Source organism: Carassius auratus, linkage group LG49B, assembly GCF_003368295.1.
Source record: "Carassius auratus strain Wakin linkage group LG49B, ASM336829v1, whole genome shotgun sequence".
In the NCBI taxonomy this organism is placed as follows: Eukaryota; Metazoa; Chordata; class Actinopteri; order Cypriniformes; family Cyprinidae; genus Carassius; species Carassius auratus.
In genome coordinates, this window is record NC_039301.1 from 637,939 (window position 1) to 663,684 (window position 25,746).

Consider the following 25,746-nt stretch of genomic DNA (forward strand, 5'->3'; position numbering starts at 1 on the left):
TCTGTATTTAAGCAGTAAAATGGCAGAAGCCAGAATTTCTCAGGATGAGTTCATGTGCGCAGTGTGTCTGGATCTCCTGAAGGATCCAGTGACCATCCAGTGTGGACACAGTTACTGTGAGATCTGTATTGAAGGTTGCTGGGATCAGGAGGATCAGATGAGAGTCTACAGCTGCCCTCAGTGCAGAGACACCTTCAGTCCAAGACCTGCTTTACGGAAAAACACCATTCTGGCTGAACTGGTGGAGAAACTGAAGAAGACCAAACTTCCTGATGACTGTGACGCTGGAGCTGGAGATGTTCAGTGTGATGTCTGTACTGGAAGAAAATACAGAGCCGTCAAGTCCTGTCTGATGTGTCTGAACTCTTACTGTTTGAATCACCTCGAACAACATGAGAGTTTGTTTAAAGGAAAGAGACACAATTTGACTGAAGCCACTGGACGACTGCAGGAGATGATCTGCCAGAAACATGAGAAGCTTCTTGAGGTTTTCTGTCACACAGATCAGAAATGTATTTGTGTGCTGTGTACGATGGATGAACATAAAAACCACGACACTGTATCAGCTGCAGCACAGAGGACAGAGACACAGGTATTTAAATCTTGACTCTAATTAAATATTGCTAACAATTTTCATATGTGCCCATTTCATATGTGCTTATATTCAGCGCTGGGGGTAACACATTACAAGTTATGTGAACTATGTATTCAGATTACTTTTCTCAAGTAACTAGTCATGTAACACATTACTTTTAAAATGTACTACAAAATGTCAAATTACTCTTTCAAATAAGTGACACAAATGTCACGATCTGTGTTGGGAAAAGTGCGGAACGAGGAGACGGGGAGTAAATAAACAGTCTTTAATCCTTGGAATGATGGGAATTTCACTATACCTGTGTCGGCCACTGGCTGGGAACGGGTCTGCCTGTTCCCTGATACATAAAAAGTAACAAATGCAATTAGTTACTTTATAAGGAGTAATGGAATATTGTAACTTTTAAAAGTAACTTTCCCTATAACTGTTTATATTGGTGCTCATATTAACAGGTTATAGCATTCAGCATAAATGAACAGCAGCTATTAGAAGAGTATCAATGTTTGGTGAAAATGCCCCATAAACTGTTATCAACACAATCTTTAATAAAATAGGATTTGATTAAGCAAAATAAAATAATGGAGGGAACTATTCATCAGTTATTTATGCAGTTTTAATTATGCAGCAGAAACACTGTCAGTGTGAAGCTCTATGTCTCTGTCAGTTTCATTTTTATAATACTTACACTTGTAGGGTGAAACAGGCTTAAACTTCATGTGAATTCACATACTCCTGTCATGATTTCTGGAGTTTAATCTACAGCCATCACTTCCACTTTTACTGGATTCATCCGTCCATGTGTTGATTTAGTGTCAGTAGTTTTCTGTGAGATTGATGATCATCTGTTTGTCCTGCAGAAGCAGCTGAAGAAGACGAAGAAGACGTTCCGGCAGAGAATCCAGCAGAGAGAGAAAGATCTCCAGCAGCTGAGAGAGACTGTGGAGTCTCATAAGGTGAGTCTGGAGAAGAAGAGAAGTTTGTCTCCGTCTCAGTTCAGACTCACTGAAGCTGAATCACTGTGTGTCCTAACAGCGCTCTGCACAGACAGCAGTGGAGGACAGTGAGAGGATCTTTACTGAGCTCATCCGCTCCATTGAGAGAAGCCGCTCTGAGCTGATACGACTGATCAGAGATCAGGAAAAGACTGCAGTGAGTCGAGCTGAAGAACGACTGGAGCGACTGGAGCAGGAGATCAATGATCTGAGGAGGAGAGACGCTGAGCTGGAGCAGCTTTCACACACACAGGATCACATCCAGTTCCTGCAGGTAACACAGATCTAGAAGAACAGGATCATAGTGGACTTGAGCAGATCCTGCTGTGACAGAGACTCACAGAGAAACATTTCATGAATGTCTTATTATATAATCATCAGTCTGACTCTCATCTGATCATCTTTTGAAAGAGACACCACTTATAAATGAGTTTTGATTTCTGTTTTCTGTAGAGATTCCCGTCTCTCTCTGCACCTCCTGAATCTACAGACGTAAATGAAGATCTCTTCAGTTCTCTCGTCTCTTCTGATGCTCTGAGAGAATCTGTCCATCAGCTGAGAGACAAACTGGAGGATTTCTGCAAAGAGCAGCTCAAGAAGATCTCAGACAGAGGTAAAGTCCAGGAGATTCATCTGCTCTCAGAAATGAGTCCATAATTATCTCATATCATGGAGAACATCGTATGTGACCCTGGAGCACAAAAGCAGTCTGAAGTCTCTGGGGTATATTTGAAGCAATAGCCAAAAATAAATTGCATGGGTCAAAATTATCGATTTTTCTTTTATGCCAAAAATCATTGGGATTTTAGGTAAAGATCATGTTCCATGAAGATATTTATAAATGTTAAAACAAAAAATTTTGATTAGTAAAATGCATTGCTAAGAACTTAATTTGTAAAATTTAAAAGGCGATTTTCTCAATATTTATATATTTTTTTTGCAGCCTCAGATTCCAAATTTTTAAATAATTGTATCTCGACCAAATATTGTCTTCCTAACAAACCATACATCAGTGTAAGGATTATTTATTCAGCTTTCAGAGGATGTATAAATCTCAATTTTGAAAACTTTACACTTATGACTGGTTTTGTGCTCCAGGTTCACATTTTAGAAATGTGTTAGGAATAGATACAGGATCATGAGAATCACACTGTTCATGTCTGTTGATTTCCACAGTCACATTCACCAACATTGTTCCCAGAACCAGGAACGACTTCCTACAATGTAAGTCAGTAAGAAAACAAGCAGAAAAACTCACTGAGTGTGTTCATGTTCTTCCTGTAGAAGGAGAAAGAAGAGTTTTATAACTGATGATGTAAATGATGATTTGCACTGATATCTGGTCATCTGTACTGAGACACTGATGATACACTGAGCATGAAAAGATCAAACCGATTCATAATTCCTGATTCTGATGTGTTTTATCTCCATCAGATTCCCCTCCGCTCACTCTGGATCTGAATACAGTGAATAAACGCCTCCGTCTGTCTGAGAACAACAGAGTGATTACTGACACTGGCACAGATCAGCCGTATCCTGATCATCCAGACAGATTTGATGAGCGGTCTCAGGTGTTGTGTAGAGAGAGTGTGTGTGGACGCTGTTACTGGGAGATTGAGTGGAGAGGACGTGATTATGGACTGCGTATAGCAGTGTCATATAAGAGCATCAACAGGAAGGGACGGGGTTATGAGTGTTTGTTTGGATATAATGATCAGTCCTGGAGTTTGTACTGCTCTCCCTCCAGATACTCATTCACACACAATAATATAGTGACTGTTATCCCTGTAGAGTCCATCAGCAGTAGAATAGGAGTGTTTGTGGATCACAGTGCAGGAACTCTGTCCTTCTACAGCGTCTCTGACACAATGAACCTCATCCACACAGTCCAGACCACATTCACTCAGCCGCTCTATCCTGGGTTTGGTGTTTATAGAGGATCATCAGTGAAACTGTGTTAGACTCAGAATAGATTGACGAGAGATTCTACCCATAATGCTTTGAGCTGCAAGATAAATTAGGAACAGTAGATGTTATAGAGTCTCTTCTTTTCTCTTCATGACATTAATACTGCAGCTGAACTTCTGTCAGTGAAATAACATGAATCAAAATAAATGTGTATATCAAATCCTCAAATAGTAGTTTCTATGCTTTTCTCGTCCTCTGCATGTGTTGACTGAAATCGTTTAGTTTTTAATGTAAAGTCACATCAGTTATTTTTATTATTACTTTATTTATTAAAAATCCTTTCAATTCAGATGATCACAGACAATAAATAATTTTCCTTATTCATCTCATGTTTTCAGTGTTTTGTGATCTTTTGCCACTGATTTTATTGTCATGCCTTTGTGTGTGTGTGTGTGTGTGTGTGCGTGTACATGCGTGTGTGTGCGTGTGCGTGTGTGTGTGTGTGTGTGTGTGTGTGTGGGTGTGCCTCACTTGTTGGGGGGCAGGTCAGAAGTGTTGGGCAGTAAATGATTAATCTGCAATCAGATTCCAAAAATAAAGTACCTCAAGTATATTACATTTTCAAATGCTCATAGTTACTTTTGGTCACACTTTATTTAAAAGCTGCAGTCCATGACTTTTCTTTGGCTAAAAATAATCCAAAATAAATTTTTGAGCAAGTACATTACCAGCCAAGGTTTCAACGCTATCTCCTTACCTTAGCCTGATTCACCACGTTATGCTTGTAATAATGTTTTCTAATTTAAGTGGTACTGATACACAGGATTACACAAGATCAAATAGAACCAGTTCTAAGGAACATCAATTTGCTATACTGATGTTGTTAACGTTAACAATTTGAAAACAAAGTATAACAATAATAATAATTTGCATGGTTAGATATGATATGAGCTAAGTGATCGTTAGATTAAATCACCATCGATAGCATGATTATGATTATGGGGGGAATTTTTTTTTTTATTTGATGGGGGAGTTAGGGTATTTCTTTTAGACATATTTTAAACTACCAGGAAACAGGAAACACATGACTCAAGGGGAAAAGAAAGTGAAAGTGTAGTTGAGCTGTTCTGTGTTGTGTCTCTGTATTTAAGCAGTAAAATGGCAGAAGCCAGCTTTTCTCAGGATGAGTTCATGTGTCCAGTGTGTCTGGATCTCCTGAAGGATCCAGTGACCATCCAGTGTGGACACAGTTACTGTGAGAACTGTATTACAAACCGCTGGGATCAGGAGGATCAGAAGAGAGTCTACAGCTGTCCTCAGTGCAGACAGACCTTCAGTCCAAGACCTGCTTTAGCTGGAAACACTGTGCTGGCTGAACTGGTGAAGAAACTGAAGAAGAGGAAACGTCCTGCTGACTGTGACGCTGGAGCTGGAGATGTGCAGTGTGATGTCTGTGCTGGAAGAAAATACAAAGCTGTCAAGTCCTGTCTGATGTGTCAGGAATCTTACTGTCAAAATCATTTCAACCGTCATGAGGAACTTCATTCACGTAAGCCACACAAAGTGATTGAAGCCACTGGACGACTGCAGGAGATGATCTGCCAGAAACATGAGAAACATCTGGAAATGTACTGTATTACTGACCAACAATGTATTTGTGAGCTGTGTACAAAATATGAGCATAAAAACCACAACACTGTATCAGCCGCAGCACAGAGGACAGAGAAACAGGTATTTAACTCTACTGCTTACACTTATGAAGAGAAACAAGCTTATATCTGCATTTTAATTCATGTACAATTGCTTGACTTTGAACCTGCAGCCATTGGTTATCAGTTCCACTTTTACAGGATACTTCTGTCCACATGATGATTTAGAGACAATAGTTTTCTGTAATATTTACTGTCATCCATTTGTCGTGCAGAAGCAGATTAAGAAGATGCAGAAGACATCCCAGCAGAGAGAGAAAGATCTCCAGCAGCTGAGAGAGACTGTGGAGTCTCATAAGGTGAGTCTGGAGAAGAAGAGAAGTTTGTCTCCGTCTCAGTTCAGACTCACTGAAGCTGAATCACTGTGTGTCCTAACAGCGCTCTGCACAGACAGCAGTGGAGGACAGTGAGAGGATCTTTACTGAGCTCATCCGCTCCATTGAGAGAAGCCGCTCTGAGCTGATACGACTGATCAGAGATCAGGAAAAGACTGCAGTGAGTCGAGCTGAAGGACGACTGGAGCGACTGGAGCAGGAGATCAATGATCTGAGGAGGAGAGACGCTGAGCTGGAGCAGCTTTCACACACACAGGATCACATCCAGTTCCTGCAGGTAACACAGATCTAGAAGAACAGGATCATAGTGGACTTGAGCAGATCCTGCTGTGACAGAGACTCACAGAGAAACATTTCATGAGTGTCTTATTATATAATCATCTTCTATCAGCTCTCTGTTCTGGAAGATATATGTAGCTGCCGAACATCACTAGCGCCACTTACAGTTAAACATTTTACAAACTTTTCAACTTTTTAAAATATGGATCAGGTGATCTTCAAAGTATACATCTTCAAAGCCGTATATTAGCAATCAGTCAAACAGGGATATCAGACAAAAATTGAAGGTGTCACAAATAATTAGTTTTCAACTGAAACTGTGTTCCTTGGTGATTGGGCGGCATGACAATGGAATAAGGGATCCAGGTGCAAGCTGTATTACAGAGCGTAGTTTAAACTGGCAGGGTCAAACACCAGCAAACAGCTATGTCCCACGGCAAGACAAAAGAGTAATCCAAATAACAGGCATTGGTCAGAGCAGGCAGCCAACAATCACAAACCAGGGAACAATCCAAAGACAAAAATACATAGGCAAGGAAACAATTAAATGCTTAGGAATGTCTCTTAAGAGCTAATTCAGACTTAGCAATGTGTGCGTGTTAATTTACATTTAGCCAACGCAACTAGGGGTCAAGTGTCTTGCTCAGGGACACATTGGTGTTTCACAGAAGACTCGAACCCGGGTCTCTCACACCAAAGGCATGTGTCTTATCCACTGCGCCAATGCCACTTCTACTTGAGTACAACTGTAATCAGTTGTGTTTGTAATCAGTTCCTATGCTGGGGTTTTTGGGAAAGGACTCTGGGGTGAGAAGGTGAAGGTAAGGGATGGATTGGCCTCTAGAGGAGCTCATGGGAAATCCAGCTAGAGATCGAGACAGAGCACCCCCCCCCCCCCCCACAAACAATCTCACACACAGAGAGAGATATGCAATGTCTGGAAATCTTAAATGAGGTCCTTGAAGGAATGCATTCCTTGACGGAGTCAAAATACCTGTTTACTCGGTCCATGATTGGCCTGGAAACACTCGAAAAGCTGCTGGATCCAGGCATGGTCAAGTCTCCTGTTATGGGCAACATGACAAAAGAGTAGGGATTGTGTGAGAAGGTGAAGGTCCAGAGTCCTTACCTTATGTGAAGGTTAAGGATGGAAAGCCCTCTAAAGGAGCTCTTGGGCACTCCAGCTAAAATTGTGACAGATATAATGCAAGTCAGTGGCTGCACTTTCTTGAGACTAAAAATAAAGCAAATCAGGAAACACAAAATGAATACCCGTGGCTCCTGACAATATACTGAGGTCTTATGAAGCATAACGATCTGTCTGCACAAGAAACCCTCAGGCAACTTGGATATCCAGTTCTCTCAGACAGTTCATTTCAATGAACTTGTTCACTTCACTAGTTAATTTACATAATCATGCAATGATATAGTATGTACACAATTAGAATATTAAGGGTGTACTCACACTGCCAGTTTGAACCGTGCCCGAGTGCGTTTGACCACCAAAGCGCGGTTCGTTTGACTAGTGTGAGTGCTCCGAATCGTGCCCGGGCGCGGCTCGATTGGCCGGCCCTGGCCCGCTTGGAAGAGGTGGGCCAGGGCACGGTTCAGTTGGACTCGGGCGCGGTTCGCATGCAGTGTGAGCGCTAACCGTGCTGGAGCACGGAAAAGGACGCGTTGCGTCACGGTTTTGCGACGCTCCAAAACCAACATGGCAGGGAAAGGGTCGCTTTGGTCTACGGCAGAGGTGCAAAACGCATAAAAACTAAAAACTGCAAAGTCCTTGCTGCACTTCAGCTGGTACCTTGCAAACATCCTCATACGAGCAGCACGATTACGTGAAAATTTTCGCGCCACTAAGGCGACACATCTGTTTAACAACAGGCTGTGAGAGGGCTGTGGACCAAACGACGCAAAATTATCCACAAAGAAAACAGAGCAATGCACTCCATTGTGTTCAGAGAGCGCCGCTCTTCCTGTTTATCCCGAAACCGTCGCACCATAATGACGTAAGCGTGCTCCGGCACGAATGCTGAAACCCTATATGTGAGTGCAGGCCAGAGGGGGAGTGGGGAGGGGGGACAATCGTACTCGGGCCCGGTTCATGGCAACCGTGCCTAGTGTGAGTACACCCTGAGTATCACAATTAAATATCAAAGATGGGAAACCGCTAACTTGTATTTTATGAATCACTAAAGACCAAGGATTCAGCTAAAAACCTCTTTACTGCTCTACTTAAGAAGAGAGAGAGACTTCTTGAGGGTGAGGAAATGAACAGAAAATGTTCATTTTTGGGTGAACTATGGTTTTAAGACATGGTCAGGTTCTGTTTTTGTTTCAAAGCACTGAAGCATTGTTCAGTCACTCCAGGATTTCTTGATTCAGAATTTTATGCTAAAACAAAAACTGCATTATATCTAGCACCTTGATCCTTATGAAACGCATTGCTTATGAAACTGAGTCATGTTTGTGTTTAAAAGTGTCACTATCTGCTCTAAAGTTATAAATAATGATCAACCTAATGGTAGGATGTGAGGTGTTTTTTTTTTTGTTTTTTTATCTACTCAAGCCTACAGTAAGACTCCATTGATACATTTATGATCTTAGGAGATGTTTTTTGATCCAAACTATTTTCCAGAAAGTTTAAATAGCTCTAATGTGATATATGAGAAGAATGAAGCTGATGTAGTGCTGGACTGGGGTGAGTTACTAAACATTAGTCAAGTCTACAAGAGCTGCACAAATCTGATGTTCCTGCAGGTTACTGGGTGAAGTGTGGAGCTGATGAGTTTGATTTCTGTTTTCTGTAGAGTTTCCCGTCTCTCTCAGCACCTCCTGAATCTACAGACGTAAATGAAAATCCCTTCAGTTCTCTCGTCTCTTCTGCTGGTCTGAGAGAATCTGTCCGTCAGCTGAGAGACAAACTGGAGGATTTCTGCAAAGAGCAGCTCAAGAAGATCTCAGACAGAGGTAAAGTCCTGGAGATTCATCTGCTCTCAGAAACCAATTGATCATCATGAAGAACATCATATTAGAAATGTCTTAGGAATGGATGGAGGATCATGAGAATCACACTGTTCATGTCTGTTGATTTCCACAGTCACAATCACCAACATTGTTCCCAGAACCAGGGACGACTTCCTACAATGTAAGTCAGTAAGAAAACAATCAGAAAAACTCTCTGAGTGTGATCATGTTCTTCCTGTAGAATGTGAAAGAAGAGTTTTATAACTGATGATGTAAATGATGATTTGCACTGATATCTGGTCATCTGTACTGAGACACTGATGATACACTGAACATGAAGAGTTCAGCTACATGAAAAGATCAAACCGATTCATAATTCCTGATTCTGATGTGTTTTATCTCCATCAGATTCCCGTCAGTTCACTCTGGATCTGAACACAGCATATAAACGCCTCCGTCTGTCTAAGAACAACAGAGTGATTACTGGCAGTAGAACAGATCAGTCGTATCCTGATCATCCAGACAGATTTGATGTGAATCAGGTGTTGTGTAGAGAGAGTGTGTGTGGACGCTGTTACTGGGAGCTGGAGTGGAGAAGAGGTGATCATGGAGTGCGTATAGCAGTGTCATATAAGAGCATCAACAGAAAGGGACGGGGTCATAAGTGTAAGTTTGGAAATAATGAGGAGTCCTGGAGTTTGGAATGCATTCCTCCGAAATACTATTTAATGCACAATTTAATAAGGACTGATCTCCCTGTAGAGTCCATCATCAGGAGAATAGGAGTGTTTGTGGATCACAGTGCAGGAACTCTGTCCTTCTACAGCGTCTCTGACACAATGAACCTCATCCACACAGTCCAGACCACGTTCACTCAGCCGCTCTATCCTGGGTTTAGGATTTCTAGAGCATCATCAGTGAAACTCTGTTGATGAATCAGAATAGACTGATGAGAGATTATAAACATAATGCTTTGAGCTGCAAGATAAATCAGGAACAGTGAGATGTTATACATTGTAAAATCTAATTACTTAGGCTTACTACAAAAACATGTAAACCAACTAACAAAGTGAAATAGGAATATTATGGTATATTATGTATACTGACAAATGCTTTGTATAATTCACTTACATTTTCATTTTGGTATTTCTATGAATAAGTTATGATGTATATTTTTTATGTGGTAAGTACTTGTAATTAGTGTATTATACATTGTAAAATGCTCATACTCAGATTATAGTTACCTTTTTATGTATTACATGATTACATTTTATTCACACAATGGCAGTAAATTATTCATAATTTATTGATTCTTCCTAATTACTTGTTTTATTACTTGTTTTTTTATGATACAGAGTGTCATAACATTTAGCTTGGAATATATTCACAAATGTCATGTAAATACATTTGCAAATGGTGCTTCTGAATTTACGGGGTGGGGGGGGGGGGGGGACCTCTCAAGCAATTACAGCATGTATGAAACAAAAAATTATGCAAGTTACTAAACACTAGTGATTTGTAGATGTGGAAAACTGTGTCTTCATCATATCTAGTGACCTTCAGTAAGTGATGTTTTATTAACAAGGTTCGGGAGGAGCACGTTCAGATAATCAATCAATTCAACACAGGTGGAGTTCGTCTAGATAATCAACTTAACTAGCACAATATTTAGGGTATATATACAGCCAACTCACCTCTGTTTCACGACAGTTTTCCGGCATCCTTCCTCCACCCTATCTCATCACTCTTAACTATTCTCATCCCAAACAATAGGGATTTGGGGGGTCACGCAAATATGATTACTATTTTCTCAATTCAAATATATGTAATTGCAAACACGTGAACTTTTTATTCTAGAAGTCTGGACAAAAAATGTTGTCAAACTAATATTAGTTTGGAAATAAATCTCTATTTTATTCTATTATTGAATATTTTATTTTTCATTTTTATGCTTTAATTAATTATTAGCTTTTTATCAACTCACAAACCTGCTTCAGTTCTTATATTAAGCCCAGTTTGGGAAACCCTACAGGTGTAATGTTTAATGCATTTTATAATGCTGGTATATATATATATATATATATATAAAGGAGAATGTTTTCTTTCTCTTTCTCTTTGCTTTTTTATATCATTACTGTATCTTTAATGGTAAGTATAAAACAGGTTGTATTATAAGTAATCTAAAAAGCAGTGAGAATACATTATCTAAAATTGGTAACCTAGAATACATTACTAACTACAGTTTTCATCATGTAATCTGTAATCATGTAATCAGTCTTCTTGTTCTGGCTTCAGTTTGAAAAAGAGTTGAATGTTCTCCATAACAGAGCGAATTGCATCCCGTGTCTCGTTTCCCATTTCCACGGTCGTTTCGGTTTTCGATTTCTCTAACCTACAATTTAAAACTCGGTGCTTAGCATCTACGTCACGGCTCTCAGCCCGCCCTCTGCTCGTTGATTGGCCCGGCTGTTTTCAGACCGGTGGCAAACAGAAAGCTCTGACGCTGTATCAGACTGAGTACAGAAGCGAAATGAAATTGAGCGGAAGTAGGAAGTCTGACGTAGTCAGGCTACAATAGCGCCACTTTCATTTAAAAATTTTACTAACTTTTCAACTTTTTAAAATATGGATTAGGTGATCTTCAAAGTATACATCTTTAAAACTGTTTATTAGTAATCAGTCCAACAATGATTTTAGACAAAAATTCAAGGTGTCACATATAATTAGTTTTTAATGGAAACTGTGTTACTTGGTGATTGGGCGGCATGACATTGGTATAAGGGATCCAGGTAAAAGTGAAAAGGTGAAGGTAAGGGATGGAGTGCCCTCTAGAGGAGCTCATGGGCAAAAGAGATCGTGACAGAGCACCCCCCCCCCCCCCCACACACACACAAACTCACACACACCCTTTAATGAGCGGCTTCCAGATGCTTCCCTAAGGGTCATAGAAATCCGGTGATCCGAATAAAGGATGGAGTGCCCTCTAAAGGAGCTCATGGGCACCCCAGCTAGAAATTGTGACAGATATAATGCAAGTCAGTGGCTGCACTATTTTTAGGTCTTATGAATGGTCTTACACTATTTTATGGTCTTACAGAAACTGGACATTATTAGCAGTAATCCAGACTCTCAGGCAACGTGGAAAATGCATTTCTCTCAGACAGTTTATTTCAATGAACCGGTTCACTTTAGTAGTTCATTTACATAATCATGTAATGACATAATGTTTACACAATTCGAATATTAAACCACCCAATAATGATGTGAAACATACCTTATGTCTAGAGCATATAAAGTGAATAGACATTGCAGGGGAACCAGAGCCGCATCTACACATATTGTGAACGTGCGGGGTGAGAGTGCAAGGCCGAAGGGAAGTACTCGATATTGGTAGGCTTCGCCCACGAAAGCGAACCTCAGAAACTTCCTGTGTTGTGGAAGGATGGAAATGTGGAAGTATGCATCTTTGAGATATATTGTGACAGACCAGTCCTCGGACCTGATCTGACCTACAACATGCTTGATCGTGAGCATTTTGAACTTCAATCTCATAACTGAACGATTTAAGACCCTCAAGTCTATAATCGGACGCAACCCCCCATCCTTTTTTGGAACTGTGAAATACCAGCTGTAGAACCTGGACTCCCTGTCTTGAGGAGGGACCACCTTGATGGCCTCCTTCTCTAATAGGGTTCCACTTCCTGTTCCATAACCAGACCCTGCCCGGGGCCGACCATCGTCGGAATGACCCCGTTGAATATCGGTGGTACAGAGCTGAACTGAATACGGTAGCTTTTTCTACTGTATGCAGGACCCATTGAGATACATTTGGCAGTAGTTTTCATGCTGCTAAATAATCTACTAAGGGAATCAGTCTCTCGAGACTGACCTCTGGTGTAAGAGGCCCCCGCAGGGGTAGAGAGCGTCTCAGCCCCGCTACGCGCACGGGCGGAAAATACTGAGAATGATGCTTGCTGGGGACCGCTGCGCCCTGGAACACTGGCAGGGTTGGCAGACCGGCCCCCAGAGGGCGCTGAGGCGAGACGGCAACCGTGTAATGCGGTGTACGCCGCTCCACCCCAGTAGGGGTCGCCCTCTGCCCTCTGCTCCCGCCCAGCAGCCCCTCCAGTATATATAATTTCTCAGAGTGAGATAAGTGTCATTATATTCTTCAGAATTTAATGCAAACAAACAATCAGACGAGTAAACACGGTCTGCATTGTTAATATAATTCATATCTAACTTCTCATAGTCAGATAGATACTGAATTTAATTCCTCAGAATTAATGCAGTTAACCAATCAGATGAGTAAAGACGGTCTGGTTTTGGCAAGATTTACATCAAAACTGAAATTATGTAGTACATGCGTTGCCTCGGCAACACGCGAGCCGCTTAGTCACACAAACAATATTAATCTCCTCGGAGATAAGTAGCTGCAGCTGCGAGTTCACAGAGGGGGAAGGAACCGCTTCGCGTGCTTCCGAACCTCGAGAATGAACTCTAAATCTAGGGAATACGGGTGGAGATAGGCAGAGCCGTCTTCGCCCCGTCCTTAGATATGCGAGAAGCACAGTCAGCCCCCTTATTTTTATTTTTTTCGAGAGCTGACTGCGTGAGCTGCGCTCCTCATTAATACTGCTCGTTATACAGTTAGGCATAATATGTTTGTGAAACTGATGCTTGTGTAACTGTTTGTTTGTGCAATTGATGTTTATGCAGCTTATGTTTGTGCAACTGCGAGCTCATCGACGCCCTCCGTTTCAATCTCCTCGGAGAAAAAAAAAGGTGGTGCATCACGGCCGTCACTCGGGGGGGGGGAAGGACCGCAGCACTCGGGCTTCCACACCCGGAGATCGGGCAGATCTGGTGGGTGAGGTAGGAGATAGGGACGCGCCCGTCTCCCTACCCTCCAGCAGATCTTATCTGCGAACCCAGCGAGTGCAGGCGTCGCTCCGCCTCGGCGAAAGCAGGACCGACACCGCGAGGAACGCTGGCGAAGACTCCCCCTCGAGAGAGTCCTCCGGGATCGAAGCGTCCACACTGGCTTGTACCAGTGCAGGCAGTCGGCTCCCTCAAGAGCCGAAACAGCGTGCCTCAATCCCAGGCAGACCGCGCACAGACAGAGTATTCCCACTCGTGATGAACACACAATCTGAAACGCGATCTGGATTCGCCTTTCAGATGTCTCTTCTTAGCTTTGCTCTTTGACTATTGCTTACCCTTTGTTAGGAGCTAATAGTGACAAACAACAATAAATAAGACTGACAAGACAGAATGACATGCACACATAGAGCGCTTGCTGAAAACGCAGAAGCTGAAGCCAGCTGCGCGGCTCGTGTCTTTATAGCTTCCTGGTCGCTTACGTCACCCCGCCCGTGACGTCACACTCTTCTATAAGACAGATATCATATTCAGAGTCACTCACGCTAAACGCGTTCCCCAAAGCGTTTCGATGCAGCTCGAGTTCCTGAAGAGGAAATACAATGAATAATACAATGCAAGCCTCTGTTACTATATTGCTCTGTAATGATATGCGTCATCTTGGAAATAATTATTCATGTCTTTAAGTCTGTACCGTATATAGTCAATGTTATTTCTCTGAATAAGTTATGATTTATATTTTTATGTGGTAAGTTCTATTGAACTCTATTGGTAATGCATTGTTGTTTTGGAAATGCACCCCTGGGTAGTAATCTGGATTACATAATCAGATTCCAAAAATTAAGTACTTGTAATTAGTGTATTATACATTGTAAAATGCTCATACTCAGATTATAGTTACCTTTTTATGTATTACATGATTAGATGTTATTCACACAATGGCAGTAAATTATTCATAATTTATCGATTCTTCCTAATTACTTGTTTTATTACTTTTTTATGATACAGAGTGTCATAACATTTAGCTTGGAGTATATTCACAAATGTCATGTAAATAAATTTGCAAATCGTGCTTCTGAATTTGGAGGGAAAACCTCTCAAGCAATTACAGCATGCATGAAACAAAAAATTATGCAAGTTACTAAACACTAGTGATGTGTAGATGTGGAAAACTGTGTCTTCATCATATCTAGTGACCTTCAGTAAGTGATGTTTTATTAACAAGGTTCGGGAGGAGCACGTTCAGATAATCAATCAATTCAACACAGGTGGAGCTCGTCTAGATAATCAACTTAACTAGCACAATATTTAGGCTATATATACAGCCAACTCACCTCTGTTTCACGACAGTTTTCCGGCATCCTTCCTCCACCCTATCTCATCACTCTTAACTATTCTCATCCCAAACTATATGGATTTGGGGGGTCACGCAAATATGATTACTATTTTCTCAATTCAAATATATGTAATTGCAAACACGTGAACTTTTTATTCTGGAAGTCTGGACAAAAAATGTTGTCAAACTAATATTAGTTTGGAAATAAATCTCTAATATTCATACTGACCTGCAGGTAAACAAATAAATATTCATATTTTTAGTATTCAAGTGTTAAGTGTCAAGTGTTGAGTATTTTATTTTTCGTTTTTATGATTTAATTAATTATTAGCTTTTTATCAACTCACAAACCTGCTTCAGTTCTTATATTAAGCCCAGTTTGGGAAACCCTGCAATTGTAATGTTTAATGCATTACATATATATATACATATATTTAAGGAGAATGTTTTCTTTCTCTTTCTCTTTGCTTTTTTATATCATTATGGTATCTTTAATGGTAAGTATAAAACAGGTTTGATTATAAGTAATCTAAAAAGCAGTGAGAATACATCATCTAAAATTGGTAACCTAGAATGTTACTAACTACAGTTTTCATCATGTAATCTGTAATCATGTAATCAGGTTTTATTTACATTCTACCTAGCACTGTATATCAGTGGATGATGGCAGGTCACATGACTCATCAGTAGCCACTCCCATCAGTCAGCTGAACACTGAACCCATATTCCTTTTAGAAAAGAGATCCATTTGTGAGAACATGAAGGAACGCTTAATCTCGACAAAGTTTTCAGTTCTGCATTAAGTGTAGTAATCAGGATGCAGTATTTCTGCAGTTTTTAAAGCTCTTGTGCTGCTTCTCTGTAACTTGTGTTCATTGAGAGTTTGTCTGAGACTGACATCTAGTAGACATTTCATGATTTACAGACTCACAGACAAACCTGTTATACACACGTGACTCAAACATAACCAGGAAACAGGAGTCACATGATTTCAGGGAAAGAGAAACTAAAGTGTAGTTGAGCTGTCGTGTGTTGTGTCTCTGTATTTAAGCAGTAAAATGGCAGAAGCCAGATTTTCTCAGGATGAGTTCATGTGTCCAGTGTGTCTGGATCTCCTGAAGGATCCAGTGACCATCCAGTGTGGACACAGTTACTGTAAGATCTGTATTACAGACTGCTGGGATCAGGAGGATCAGAAGAAAGTCTACAGCTGCCCTCAGTGCAGAGAGACCTTCAGTCCAAGACCTGCTTTACGGAAAAACACCATTCTGGCTGAACTGGTGGAGAAACTGAAGAAGACCAGACTCTCTGCTGACTGTGATGCTGGAGCTGGAGATGTGCAGTGTGACGTGTGTACTGGAAGAAAATACAAAGCTGTCAAGTCCTGTCTGGTGTGTCTTAATTCTTACTGTTTGAATCACCTCGAACAACACGAGAGTTTGTTTAAAGGAAAGAGACACAATTTGACTGAAGCCACTGGACGACTGCAGGAGATGATCTGCCAGAAACATGAGAAGCTTCTTGAGGTTTTCTGTCGCACTGATCAGAAGTGTATATGTATGCTGTGTACGATGGATGAACATAAAAACCACGACACTGTATCAGCTGCAGCACAGAGGACAGAGAAACAGGTATTTAAATCTTGACTCTAATTAAATATTGCTAACAATTTTCATATGTGCCCATTTCATATGTGTTTATATTCAGCGCTGGGGGTAACACATTACAAGTTATGTGAACTATGTATTCAGATTACTTTTCTCAAGTAACTAGTGATGTAACACATTATTTTTAAAATGTACGACAAAATGTCAAATTACTCTTTCAAATAAGTGACACAAATGTCACGATCTGTGTTGGGAAAAGTGCGGAACGAGGAGACGGGGAGTAAATAAACAGTCTTTAATCCTGGGAATGATGGGAATTTCACTATACCTGTGTCGGCCACTGGCTGGGAACGGGTCTGCCTGTTCCCTGACACATAAAAAGTAACAAATGCAATTAGTTACTTTATAAGGAGTAATGGAATATTGTAACTTTTAAAAGTAACTTTCCCTATAACTGTTTATATTGGTGCTCATATTAACAGGTTATAGCATTCAGCATAAATGAACAGCAGCTATTAGAAGAGTATCAATGTTTGGTGAAAATGCCCCATAAACTGTTATCAACACAATCTTTAATAAAATAGGATTTGATTAAGCAAAATAAAATAATGGAGGGAACTATTCATCAGTTATTTATGCAGTTTTAATTACGCAGCAGAAACACTGTCAGTGTGAAGCTCTATGTCTCTGTCAGTTTCATTTTTATAATACTTACACTTGTAGTGTGAAACAGGCTTAAACTTCACGTGAATTCACATACTCCTGTCATGATTTCTGGAGTTTCAATCTACAGCCATCACTTCCACTTTTACTGGATTCATCCGTCCATGTGTTGATTTAGAGCCAGTAGTTTTCTGTGATATTCACTATCATCTGTTTGTCCTGCAGAAGCAGCTGAAGGAGACACAGAAGACGCTCCAGCAGAGAATCCAGCAGAGAGAGAAAGATCTCCAGCAGCTGAGAGAGACTGTGGAGTCTCATAAGGTGAGTCTGGAGAAGAAGAGAAGTTTGTCTCCGTCTCAGTTCAGACTCACTGAAGCTGAATCACTGTGTGTCCTAACAGCGCTCTGCACAGACAGCAGTGGAGGACAGTGAGAGGATCTTTACTGAGCTCATCCGCTCCATTGAGAGCAGCCGCTCTGAGCTGATACGACTGATCAGAGATCAGGAAAAGACTGCAGTGAGTCGAGCTGAAGAACAACTGGAGCGACTGGAGCAGGAGATCAATGATCTGAGGAGGAGAGACGCTGAGCTGGAGCAGCTTTCACACACACAGGATCACATCCAGTTCCTGCAGGTAACACAGATCTAGAAGAACAGGATCATAGTGGACTTGAGCACATCCTGCTGTGACAGAGACTCACAGAGACACATTTCATGAGTGTCTTATTATACAATCATCAGTCAGACTCTCATCTGATCATCTTTTGAAAGAGACACCACTTATAAATGAGTTTTGATTTCTGTTTTCTGTAGAGTTTCTCGTCTCTCTCAGCACCTCCTGAATCTACAGACGTAAATGAAGATCTCTTCAGTTCTCTCTCTTCTGATGCTCTGAGAGAATCTGTCCATCAGCTGAGAGACAAACTGGAGGATTTCTGCAAAGAGCAGCTCAAGAAGATCTCAGACAGAGGTAAAGTCCTGGAGATTCATCTGCTCTCAGAAATGAGTCCATAATTATCTCATATCATGGAGAACATCGTATGTGACCCTGGAGCACAAAAGCAGTCTGAAGTCTCTGGGGTATATTTGAAGCAATAGCCAAAAATAAATTGCATGGGTCAAAATTATCGATTTTTCTTTTATGCCAAAAATCATTAGGATTTTAGGTAAAGATCATGTTCCATGAAGATATTTATAAATGTTAAAACAAAAAATTTTGATTAGTAAAATGCATTGCTAAGAACTTAATTTGTAAAATTTAAAAGGCGATTTTCTCAATATTTATATATTTTTTTTGCAGCCTCAGATTCCAAATTTTTAAATAATTGTATCTCAACCAAATATTGTCTTCCTAACAAACCATACATCAGTGTAAGGATTATTTATTCAGCTTTCAGATGATGTATAAATCTCAATTTTGAAAACTTTACACTTATGACTGGTTTTGTGCTCCAGGTTCACATTTTAGAAATGTCTTAGGAATGGATGTAGGATCATGAGAATCACACTGTTCATGTCTGTTGATTTCCACAGTCACATTCACCAACATTGTTCCCAGAACCAGGAACGACTTCCTACAATGTAAGTCAGTAAGAAAACAAGCAGAAAAACTCACTGAGTGTGTTCATGTTCTTCCTGTAGAAGGAGAAAGAAGAGTTTTATAACTGATGATGTAAATGATGATTAGCACTGATATCTGTTCATCTGTACTGAGACACTGATGATACACTGAACATGAAAAGATCAAACAGATTCATAATTCCTGATTCTGATGTGTTTTATCTCCATCAGATTCCCGTCAGTTCACTCTGGATCCGAACACAGGGAATAAACGCCTCCGTCTGTCTGAGAACAACAGAGTTATTACTAACACTAACACAGTCTGGCCGTATCCTGATCATCCAGACAGATTTGATTACTGGTATCAGGTGTTGTGTAGAGAGAGTGTGTGTGGACGCTGTTACTGGGAGATTGAGTGGAGAAGAGGTGATCATGGACTGCGTATAGCAGTGTCATATAAGAGCATCAGCAGGAAGGGACGGGGTGTTGAGTGTTGGTTTGGATATAATGATCAGTCCTGGAGTTTGTACTGCTCTCCCCGCAGAATCTGTTTTGAACACAATAACATAAGGACTGATCTCCCTGTAGAGTCCATCAGCAGTAGAATAGGAGTGTTTGTGGATCACAGTGCAGGAACTCTGTCCTTCTACAGCGTCTCTGACACAATGAACCTCATCCACACAGTCCAGACCACATTCACTCAGACGCTCTATCCTGGGTTTGGTGTTTATAAAGGATCATCAGTGAAACTGTGTTAGACTCAGAATAGACTGACGAGAGATTCTACCCATAATGCTTTAATGCATAATCTTTTCATGACATTAATACTGCAGCTGAACTTCTGTCAGTGAAATAACATGAATCAAAATAAATTTGTAAATAAAATCCTCAAATAGTAGTTTCTATTCTTTTCTCATCCTCTGCATGTGTTGACTGAAATCAGTCGTTTAGTTTTTTAATGTACAGTCAATGTACAGTTATTTTTATTATTACTTTATTTATTAAAAATCCTTTCAATTCAAATGATCACAGACAATTAATCATTTTCCTTATTCATCTCATGTTTCTCCAACACTTTTCAGTGTTTTGTGTTCTTTTGCCACTGATTTTCTTGTCATGCCTTTGTGTGTGTGTGTGTGTGTGTGTGTTTGTGCGCGCGTGTGTGTGTGCGTCCGTGCGTATGTGCGTGCGTGTGCGTGTGTGTGTGTGTGTGTGTGTGTGGGTGTGCCTCACTTGTTGGGGGGCAGGTCAGAAGTGTTGGGCAGTAACTGATTAATCTGCAATCAGATTCCAAAAATAAAGTACCTCAAGTATATTACATTTTCAAATGTTCATAGTTACTTTTGGTCACACTTTATTTAAAAGCTGCAGTCCATGACTTTTCTTTGGTTAAAAATGATCCAAAATAAATTTTTGAGCAAGTACATTACCAGCCAAGGTTTCAACGCTATCTCCTTACCTTAGCCCGATTCACAATGTTATGCTTGTAATACTGTTTTCTAATTTAAGTGGTACTGATACACAGGATTACACAAGATCAAATAGAACCAGTTCTAAGGAACATAAATTTGCTATACTGATGTTGTTAACGTTAACAATTTGAAAACAAAGTATAACAATAATAATAATTTGCATGGTTAGATATGATATGAGCTAAGTGATCGTTAGATTAAATCACCATCGGTAGCATGATTATGATTATGGGGGGAATTTTTTTTTATTTGATGGGGGAGTTAGGGTATTTCTTAGACATATTTTAAACTACCAGGAAACAGGAAACACATGACTCAAGGGGAAAAGAAAGTGAAAGTGTAGTTGAGCTGTTCTGTGTTGTGTCTCTGTATTCAAGCAGTAAAATGGCAGAAGCCAGCTTTTCTCAGGATGAGTTCATGTGTCCAGTGTGTCTGGATCTCCTGAAGGATCCAGTGACCATCCAGTGTGGACACAGTTACTGTAAGAGCTGTATTACAGACCACTGGGATCAGGAGGATCAGAAGAAAGTCTACAGCTGCCCTCAGTGCAGACAGACCTTCAGTCCAAGACCTGCTTTAGCTGGAAACACTGTGCTGGCTGAAATAGTGAAGAAACTGAAGAACAGGAAACGTCCTGCTGACTGTGACGCTGGAGCTGGAGATGTGCAGTGTAATGTCTGTGCTGGAAGAAAATACAAAGCTGTCAAGTCCTGTCTGATGTGTCAGGAATCTTACTGTCAAAATCATTTCAACCGTCATGAGGAACTTCATTCACGTAAGCCACACAAAGTGATTGAAGCCACTGGACAACTGCAGGAGATGATCTGCCAGAAACATGAGAAACATCTGGAAATGTACTGTATTACTGACCAACAATGTATTTGTGAGCTGTGTACAAAATATGAGCATAAAAACCACAACACTGTATCAGCCGCAGCACAGAGGACAGAGAAACAGGTATTTAACTCTACTGCTTACACTTATGAAGAGAAACAAGCTTATATCTGCATTTTAATTCATGTACAATTGCTTGACTTTGAACCTGCAGCCATTGGTTATCAGTTCCACTTTTACAGGATACTTCTGTCCACATGATGATTTAGAGACAATAGTTTTCTGTAATATTTACTGTCATCCATTTGTCGTGCAGAAGCAGATTAAGAAGATGCAGAAGACATCCCAGCAGAGAGAGAAAGATCTCCAGCAGCTGAGAGAGACTGTGGAGTCTCATAAGGTGAGTCTGGAGAAGAAGAGAAGTTTGTCTCCGTCTCAGTTCAGACTCACAGAAGCTGAATCACTGTGTGTCCTAACAGCGCTCTGCACAGACAGCAGTGGAGGACAGTGAGAGGATCTTTACTGAGCTCATCCGCTCCATTGAGAGAAGCCGCTCTGAGCTGATACGACTGATCAGAGATCAGGAAAAGACTGCAGTGAGTCGAGCTGAAGGACGACTGGAGCGACTGGAGCAGGAGATCAATGATCTGAGGAGGAGAGACGCTGAGCTGGAGCAGCTTTCACACACACAGAATCACATCCAGTTCCTGCAGGTAACACAGATCTACAAGAACAGGATCATAGTGGACTTGAGCAGATCCTGCTGTGACAGAGACTCACAGAGAAACATTTCATGAGTCTCTTATTATATAATCATCTTCTATCAGCTCTCTGTTCTGGAAGATATATGTAGCTGCCGAACATCACTAGCGCCACTTACAGTTAAACATTTTACAAACTTTTCAACTTTTTAAAATATGGATCAGGTGATCTTCAAAGTATACATCTTCAAAGCCGTATATTAGCAATCAGTCAAACAGGGATATCAGACAAAAATTGAAGGTGTCACAAATAATTAGTTTTCAACTGAAACTGTGTTCCTTGGTGATTGGGCGGCATGACAATGGAATAAGGGATCCAGGTGCAAGCTGTATTACAGAGCGTAGTTTAAACTGGCAGGGTCAAACACCAGCAAACAGCTATGTCCCACGGCAAGACAAAAGAGTAATCCAAATAACAGGCATTGGTCAGAGCAGGCAGCCAACAATCACAAACCAGGGAACAATCCAGCGACAAAAATACATAGGCAAGGAAACAATGAAATGCTTAGGAATGTCTCTTAAGAGCTAATTCAGACTTAGCAATGTGTGCGTGTTAATTTACATTTAGCCAACGCAACTAGGGGTCAAGTGTCTTGCTCAGGGACACATTGGTGTTTCACAGAAGACTCGAACCCGGGTCTCTCACACCAAAGGCATGTGTCTTATCCACTGCGCCAATGCCACCTTTACTTGAGTACAACTGTAATCAGTTGTGTTTGTAATCAGTTCCTATGCTGGGGTTTTTGGGAAAGGACTCTGGGGTGAGAAGGTGAAGGTAAGGGATGGATTGGCCTCTAGAGGAGGTCATGGGCAATCCAGCTAGAGATCGAGACAGAGCACCCCCCCCCCCCCCCCACAAACAATCTCACACACAGAGAGAGATATGCAATGTCTGGAAATCTTAAATGAGGTCCTTGAAGGAATGCATTCCTTGACGGAGTCAAAATACCTGTTTACTCGGTCCATGATTGGCCTGGAAACACTCGAAAAGCTGCTGGATCCAGGCATGGTCAAGTCTCCTGTTATGGGCAACATGACAATGGAGTAGGGATTGGGTGAGAAGGTGAAGGTCCAGAGTCCTTACCTTATGTGAAGGTTAAGGATGGAAAGCCCTCTAAAGGAGCTCTGATAATGCAATATAATGCAAGTCAGTGGCTGCACTTTCTTGAGACTAAAAATAAAGCAAATCGGGAAAAACAAAATGAATACTCGTGGCTCCTGACAATATACTGAGGTCTTATAAAGCATAACGATCTGTCTGCACAAGAAACTGAACTTTATTACCAGTAATCCAGACCCTCAGGCAAAGTGGAAATCCAGTTCTCTCAATTCATTTCAATTAATTTAGTTAATTTACATAATCATGCAATGATATAGTATGTACACAATTAGAATATTAAGTATCACAATTAAATATCAAAGATGGGAAACCGCTAACTTGTATTTTATGAATCACTTAAGACCAAGGTTTCAGCTAAAAACCTCTTTACTGCTCTACTTAAGAAGAGAGAGAGACAAAAACTATTTGTTGGATTGCTTGAGGGTGAGGAAATGAACAGAAAATGTTAATTTTTGGGTGAACTATGGTTTTAAGACATGGTCAGGTTCTGTTTTTGTTTCAAAGCACTGAAGCATTGTTCAGTCACTCCAGGATTTGTTGATTCAGAATTTTATGATAAAACAAAAACTGCATTATATCTAGCACCTTGATCCTTATGAAACTGAGTCATGTTTGTGTAGTTTAAAAGTGTCACTATCTGCTCTAAAGTTATAAATAATGGTCAACCTAATGGTAGGATGTGAGGTGTTTTTTTTTTTTTTTTTAATCTACTCAAGCCTACAGTGAGACTCCATTGATAGATTTATGATCTTAGGAGATGTTTTTTGATCCAAACTATTTTCCAGAAAGTTTAAATAGCTCTAATGTGATATATGAGAAGAATGAAGCTGATGTAGTGCTGGACTGGGGTGAGTTACTAAACATTAGTCAAGTCTACAAGAGCCGCACAAATCTGATGTTCTGCAGGTTACTGGGTGAAGTGTGGAGCTGATGAGTTTGATTTCTGTTTTCTGTAGAGTTTCCCGTCTCTCTCAGCACCTCCTGAATCTACAGACATAAATGAAAATCCCTTCAGTTCTCTCGTCTCTTCTGATGGTCTGAGAGAATCTGTCCATCAGCTGAGAGACAAACTGGAGGATTTCTGCAAAGAGCAGCTCAAGAAGATCTCAGACAGAGGTAAAGTCCTGGAGATTCATCTGCTCTCAGAAACCAATTGATCATCATGAAGAACATCATATTAGAAATGTCTTAGGAATGGATGGAGGATCATGAGAATCACACTGTTCATGTCTGTTGATTTCCACAGTCACATTCACCAACATTGTTCCCAGAACCAGGAACGACTTCCTACAATGTAAGTCTGTAAGAAAACAAGCAGAAAAACTCACTGAGTGTGTTCATGTTCTTCCTGTAGAAGGAGAAAGAAGAGTTTTATAACTGATGATGTAAATGATGATTAGCTCAGGATATCTGGTCATCTGTACTGAGAAACTGATGATACACTGAGCATAAAGAGTTCAGCTACATGAATCAAACAGATTCATAATTCCTGATTCTGATGTGTTTTATCTCCATCAGATTCCCGTCAGCTCACTCTGGATCCAAACACAGCATTTAAACGCCTCCGTCTGTCTAAGAACAACAGAGTTATTACTGGCAGTAGAACAGATCAGTCGTATCCTGATCATCCAGACAGATTTGATGTGAATCAGGTGTTGTGTAGAGAGAGTGTGTGTGGACGCTGTTACTGGGAGCTGGAGTGGAGAAGAGGTGATCATGGAGTGCGTATAGCAGTGTCATATAAGAGCATCAACAGAAAGGGACGGGGTCATAAGTGTAAGTTTGGAAATAATGAGGAGTCCTGGAGTTTGGAATGCATTCCTCCGAAATACTATTTAATGCACAATTTAATAAGGACTGATCTCCCTGTAAAGTCCATCATCAGTAGAATAGGAGTGTTTGTGGATCACAGTGCAGGAACTCTGTCCTTCTACAGCGTCTCTGACACAATGAGCCTCATCCACACAGTCCAGACCACATTCACTCAGACGCTCTATCCTGGGTTTAGGATTTCTAGAGCATCATCAGTGAAACTGTGTTGATGAATCAGAATAGACTGACGAGAGATTCTAAACATAATGATTTGAGCTGCATGATAAATCAGGAACAGTGAGATGTTATACATTGTAAAATCTAATTACTTAGGCTTACTTAAAAAAACAAAAACATGTAAACCAACTAACAAAGTGAAATAGGAATATTATGGTATATTATGTATACTGACAAATGCTTTGTATAATTCACTTACATTTTCATTTTGGTATTTCCATGAATAAGTTATGATGTATATTTTTTATGTGGTAAGTACTTGTAATTAGTGTATTATACATTGTAAAATGCTCATACTCAGATTATAGTTACCTTTTTGAGTATTACATGATTACATTTTATTCACACAATGGCAGTAAATTATTCATAATTTATTGATTCTTCCTAATTACTTGTTTTATTACTTGTTTTTTTATGATACAGAGTGTCATAACATTTAGCTTGGAATATATTCACAAATGTCATGTAAATAAATTTGCAAATGGTGCTTCTGAATTTGGGGGGGGGGGGGGGGACCTCTCAAGCAATTACAGCATGTATGAAACAAAAAATTATGCAAGTTACTAAACACTAGTGATTTGTAGATGTGGAAAACTGTGTCTTCATCATATCTAGTGACCTTCAATAAGTGATGTTTTATTAACAAGGTTCGGGAGGAGCACGTTCAGATAATCA

The 25,746-nt window shown here is 40.4% G+C and overlaps 3 protein-coding genes and 1 pseudogene across 3 annotated transcripts; all 4 read left to right on the top strand.

The window, feature by feature from the left end:
- LOC113068726 (tripartite motif-containing protein 16-like) lies at window positions 1–3,611 on the top strand (annotated as a pseudogene).
- Window positions 3,612–4,535: 924 nt separating this feature from the next.
- On the top strand, window positions 4,536–9,810 carry LOC113068727 (E3 ubiquitin/ISG15 ligase TRIM25-like). The gene is made up of 5 exons (XM_026241552.1): window positions 4,536–5,229; window positions 5,423–5,518; window positions 8,638–8,791; window positions 8,922–8,969; window positions 9,197–9,810. The coding sequence occupies exons 1-5, from the start codon at window positions 4,657–4,659 to the stop codon at window positions 9,718–9,720; spliced, it is 1,395 nt and encodes a 464-aa protein (XP_026097337.1). The 5' UTR covers window positions 4,536–4,656; the 3' UTR covers window positions 9,721–9,810.
- A 6,180-nt stretch (window positions 9,811–15,990) lies between these two features.
- LOC113068757 (tripartite motif-containing protein 16-like) lies at window positions 15,991–19,912 on the top strand. The gene is made up of 6 exons (XM_026241616.1): window positions 15,991–16,636; window positions 17,501–17,596; window positions 17,676–17,909; window positions 18,089–18,245; window positions 18,809–18,856; window positions 19,067–19,912. Exons 1-6 carry the CDS (start codon window positions 16,064–16,066, stop codon window positions 19,591–19,593), a joined length of 1,635 nt encoding a protein of 544 aa, XP_026097401.1. The 5' UTR covers window positions 15,991–16,063; the 3' UTR covers window positions 19,594–19,912.
- Window positions 19,913–20,671: 759 nt separating this feature from the next.
- LOC113068763 (tripartite motif-containing protein 16-like) lies at window positions 20,672–25,225 on the top strand. The gene is made up of 6 exons (XM_026241620.1): window positions 20,672–21,264; window positions 21,458–21,541; window positions 21,621–21,854; window positions 23,979–24,138; window positions 24,269–24,316; window positions 24,541–25,225. The coding sequence occupies exons 1-6, from the start codon at window positions 20,692–20,694 to the stop codon at window positions 25,062–25,064; spliced, it is 1,623 nt and encodes a 540-aa protein (XP_026097405.1). The 5' UTR covers window positions 20,672–20,691; the 3' UTR covers window positions 25,065–25,225.
- The last annotated feature ends 521 nt before the right edge of the window (window positions 25,226–25,746 follow it).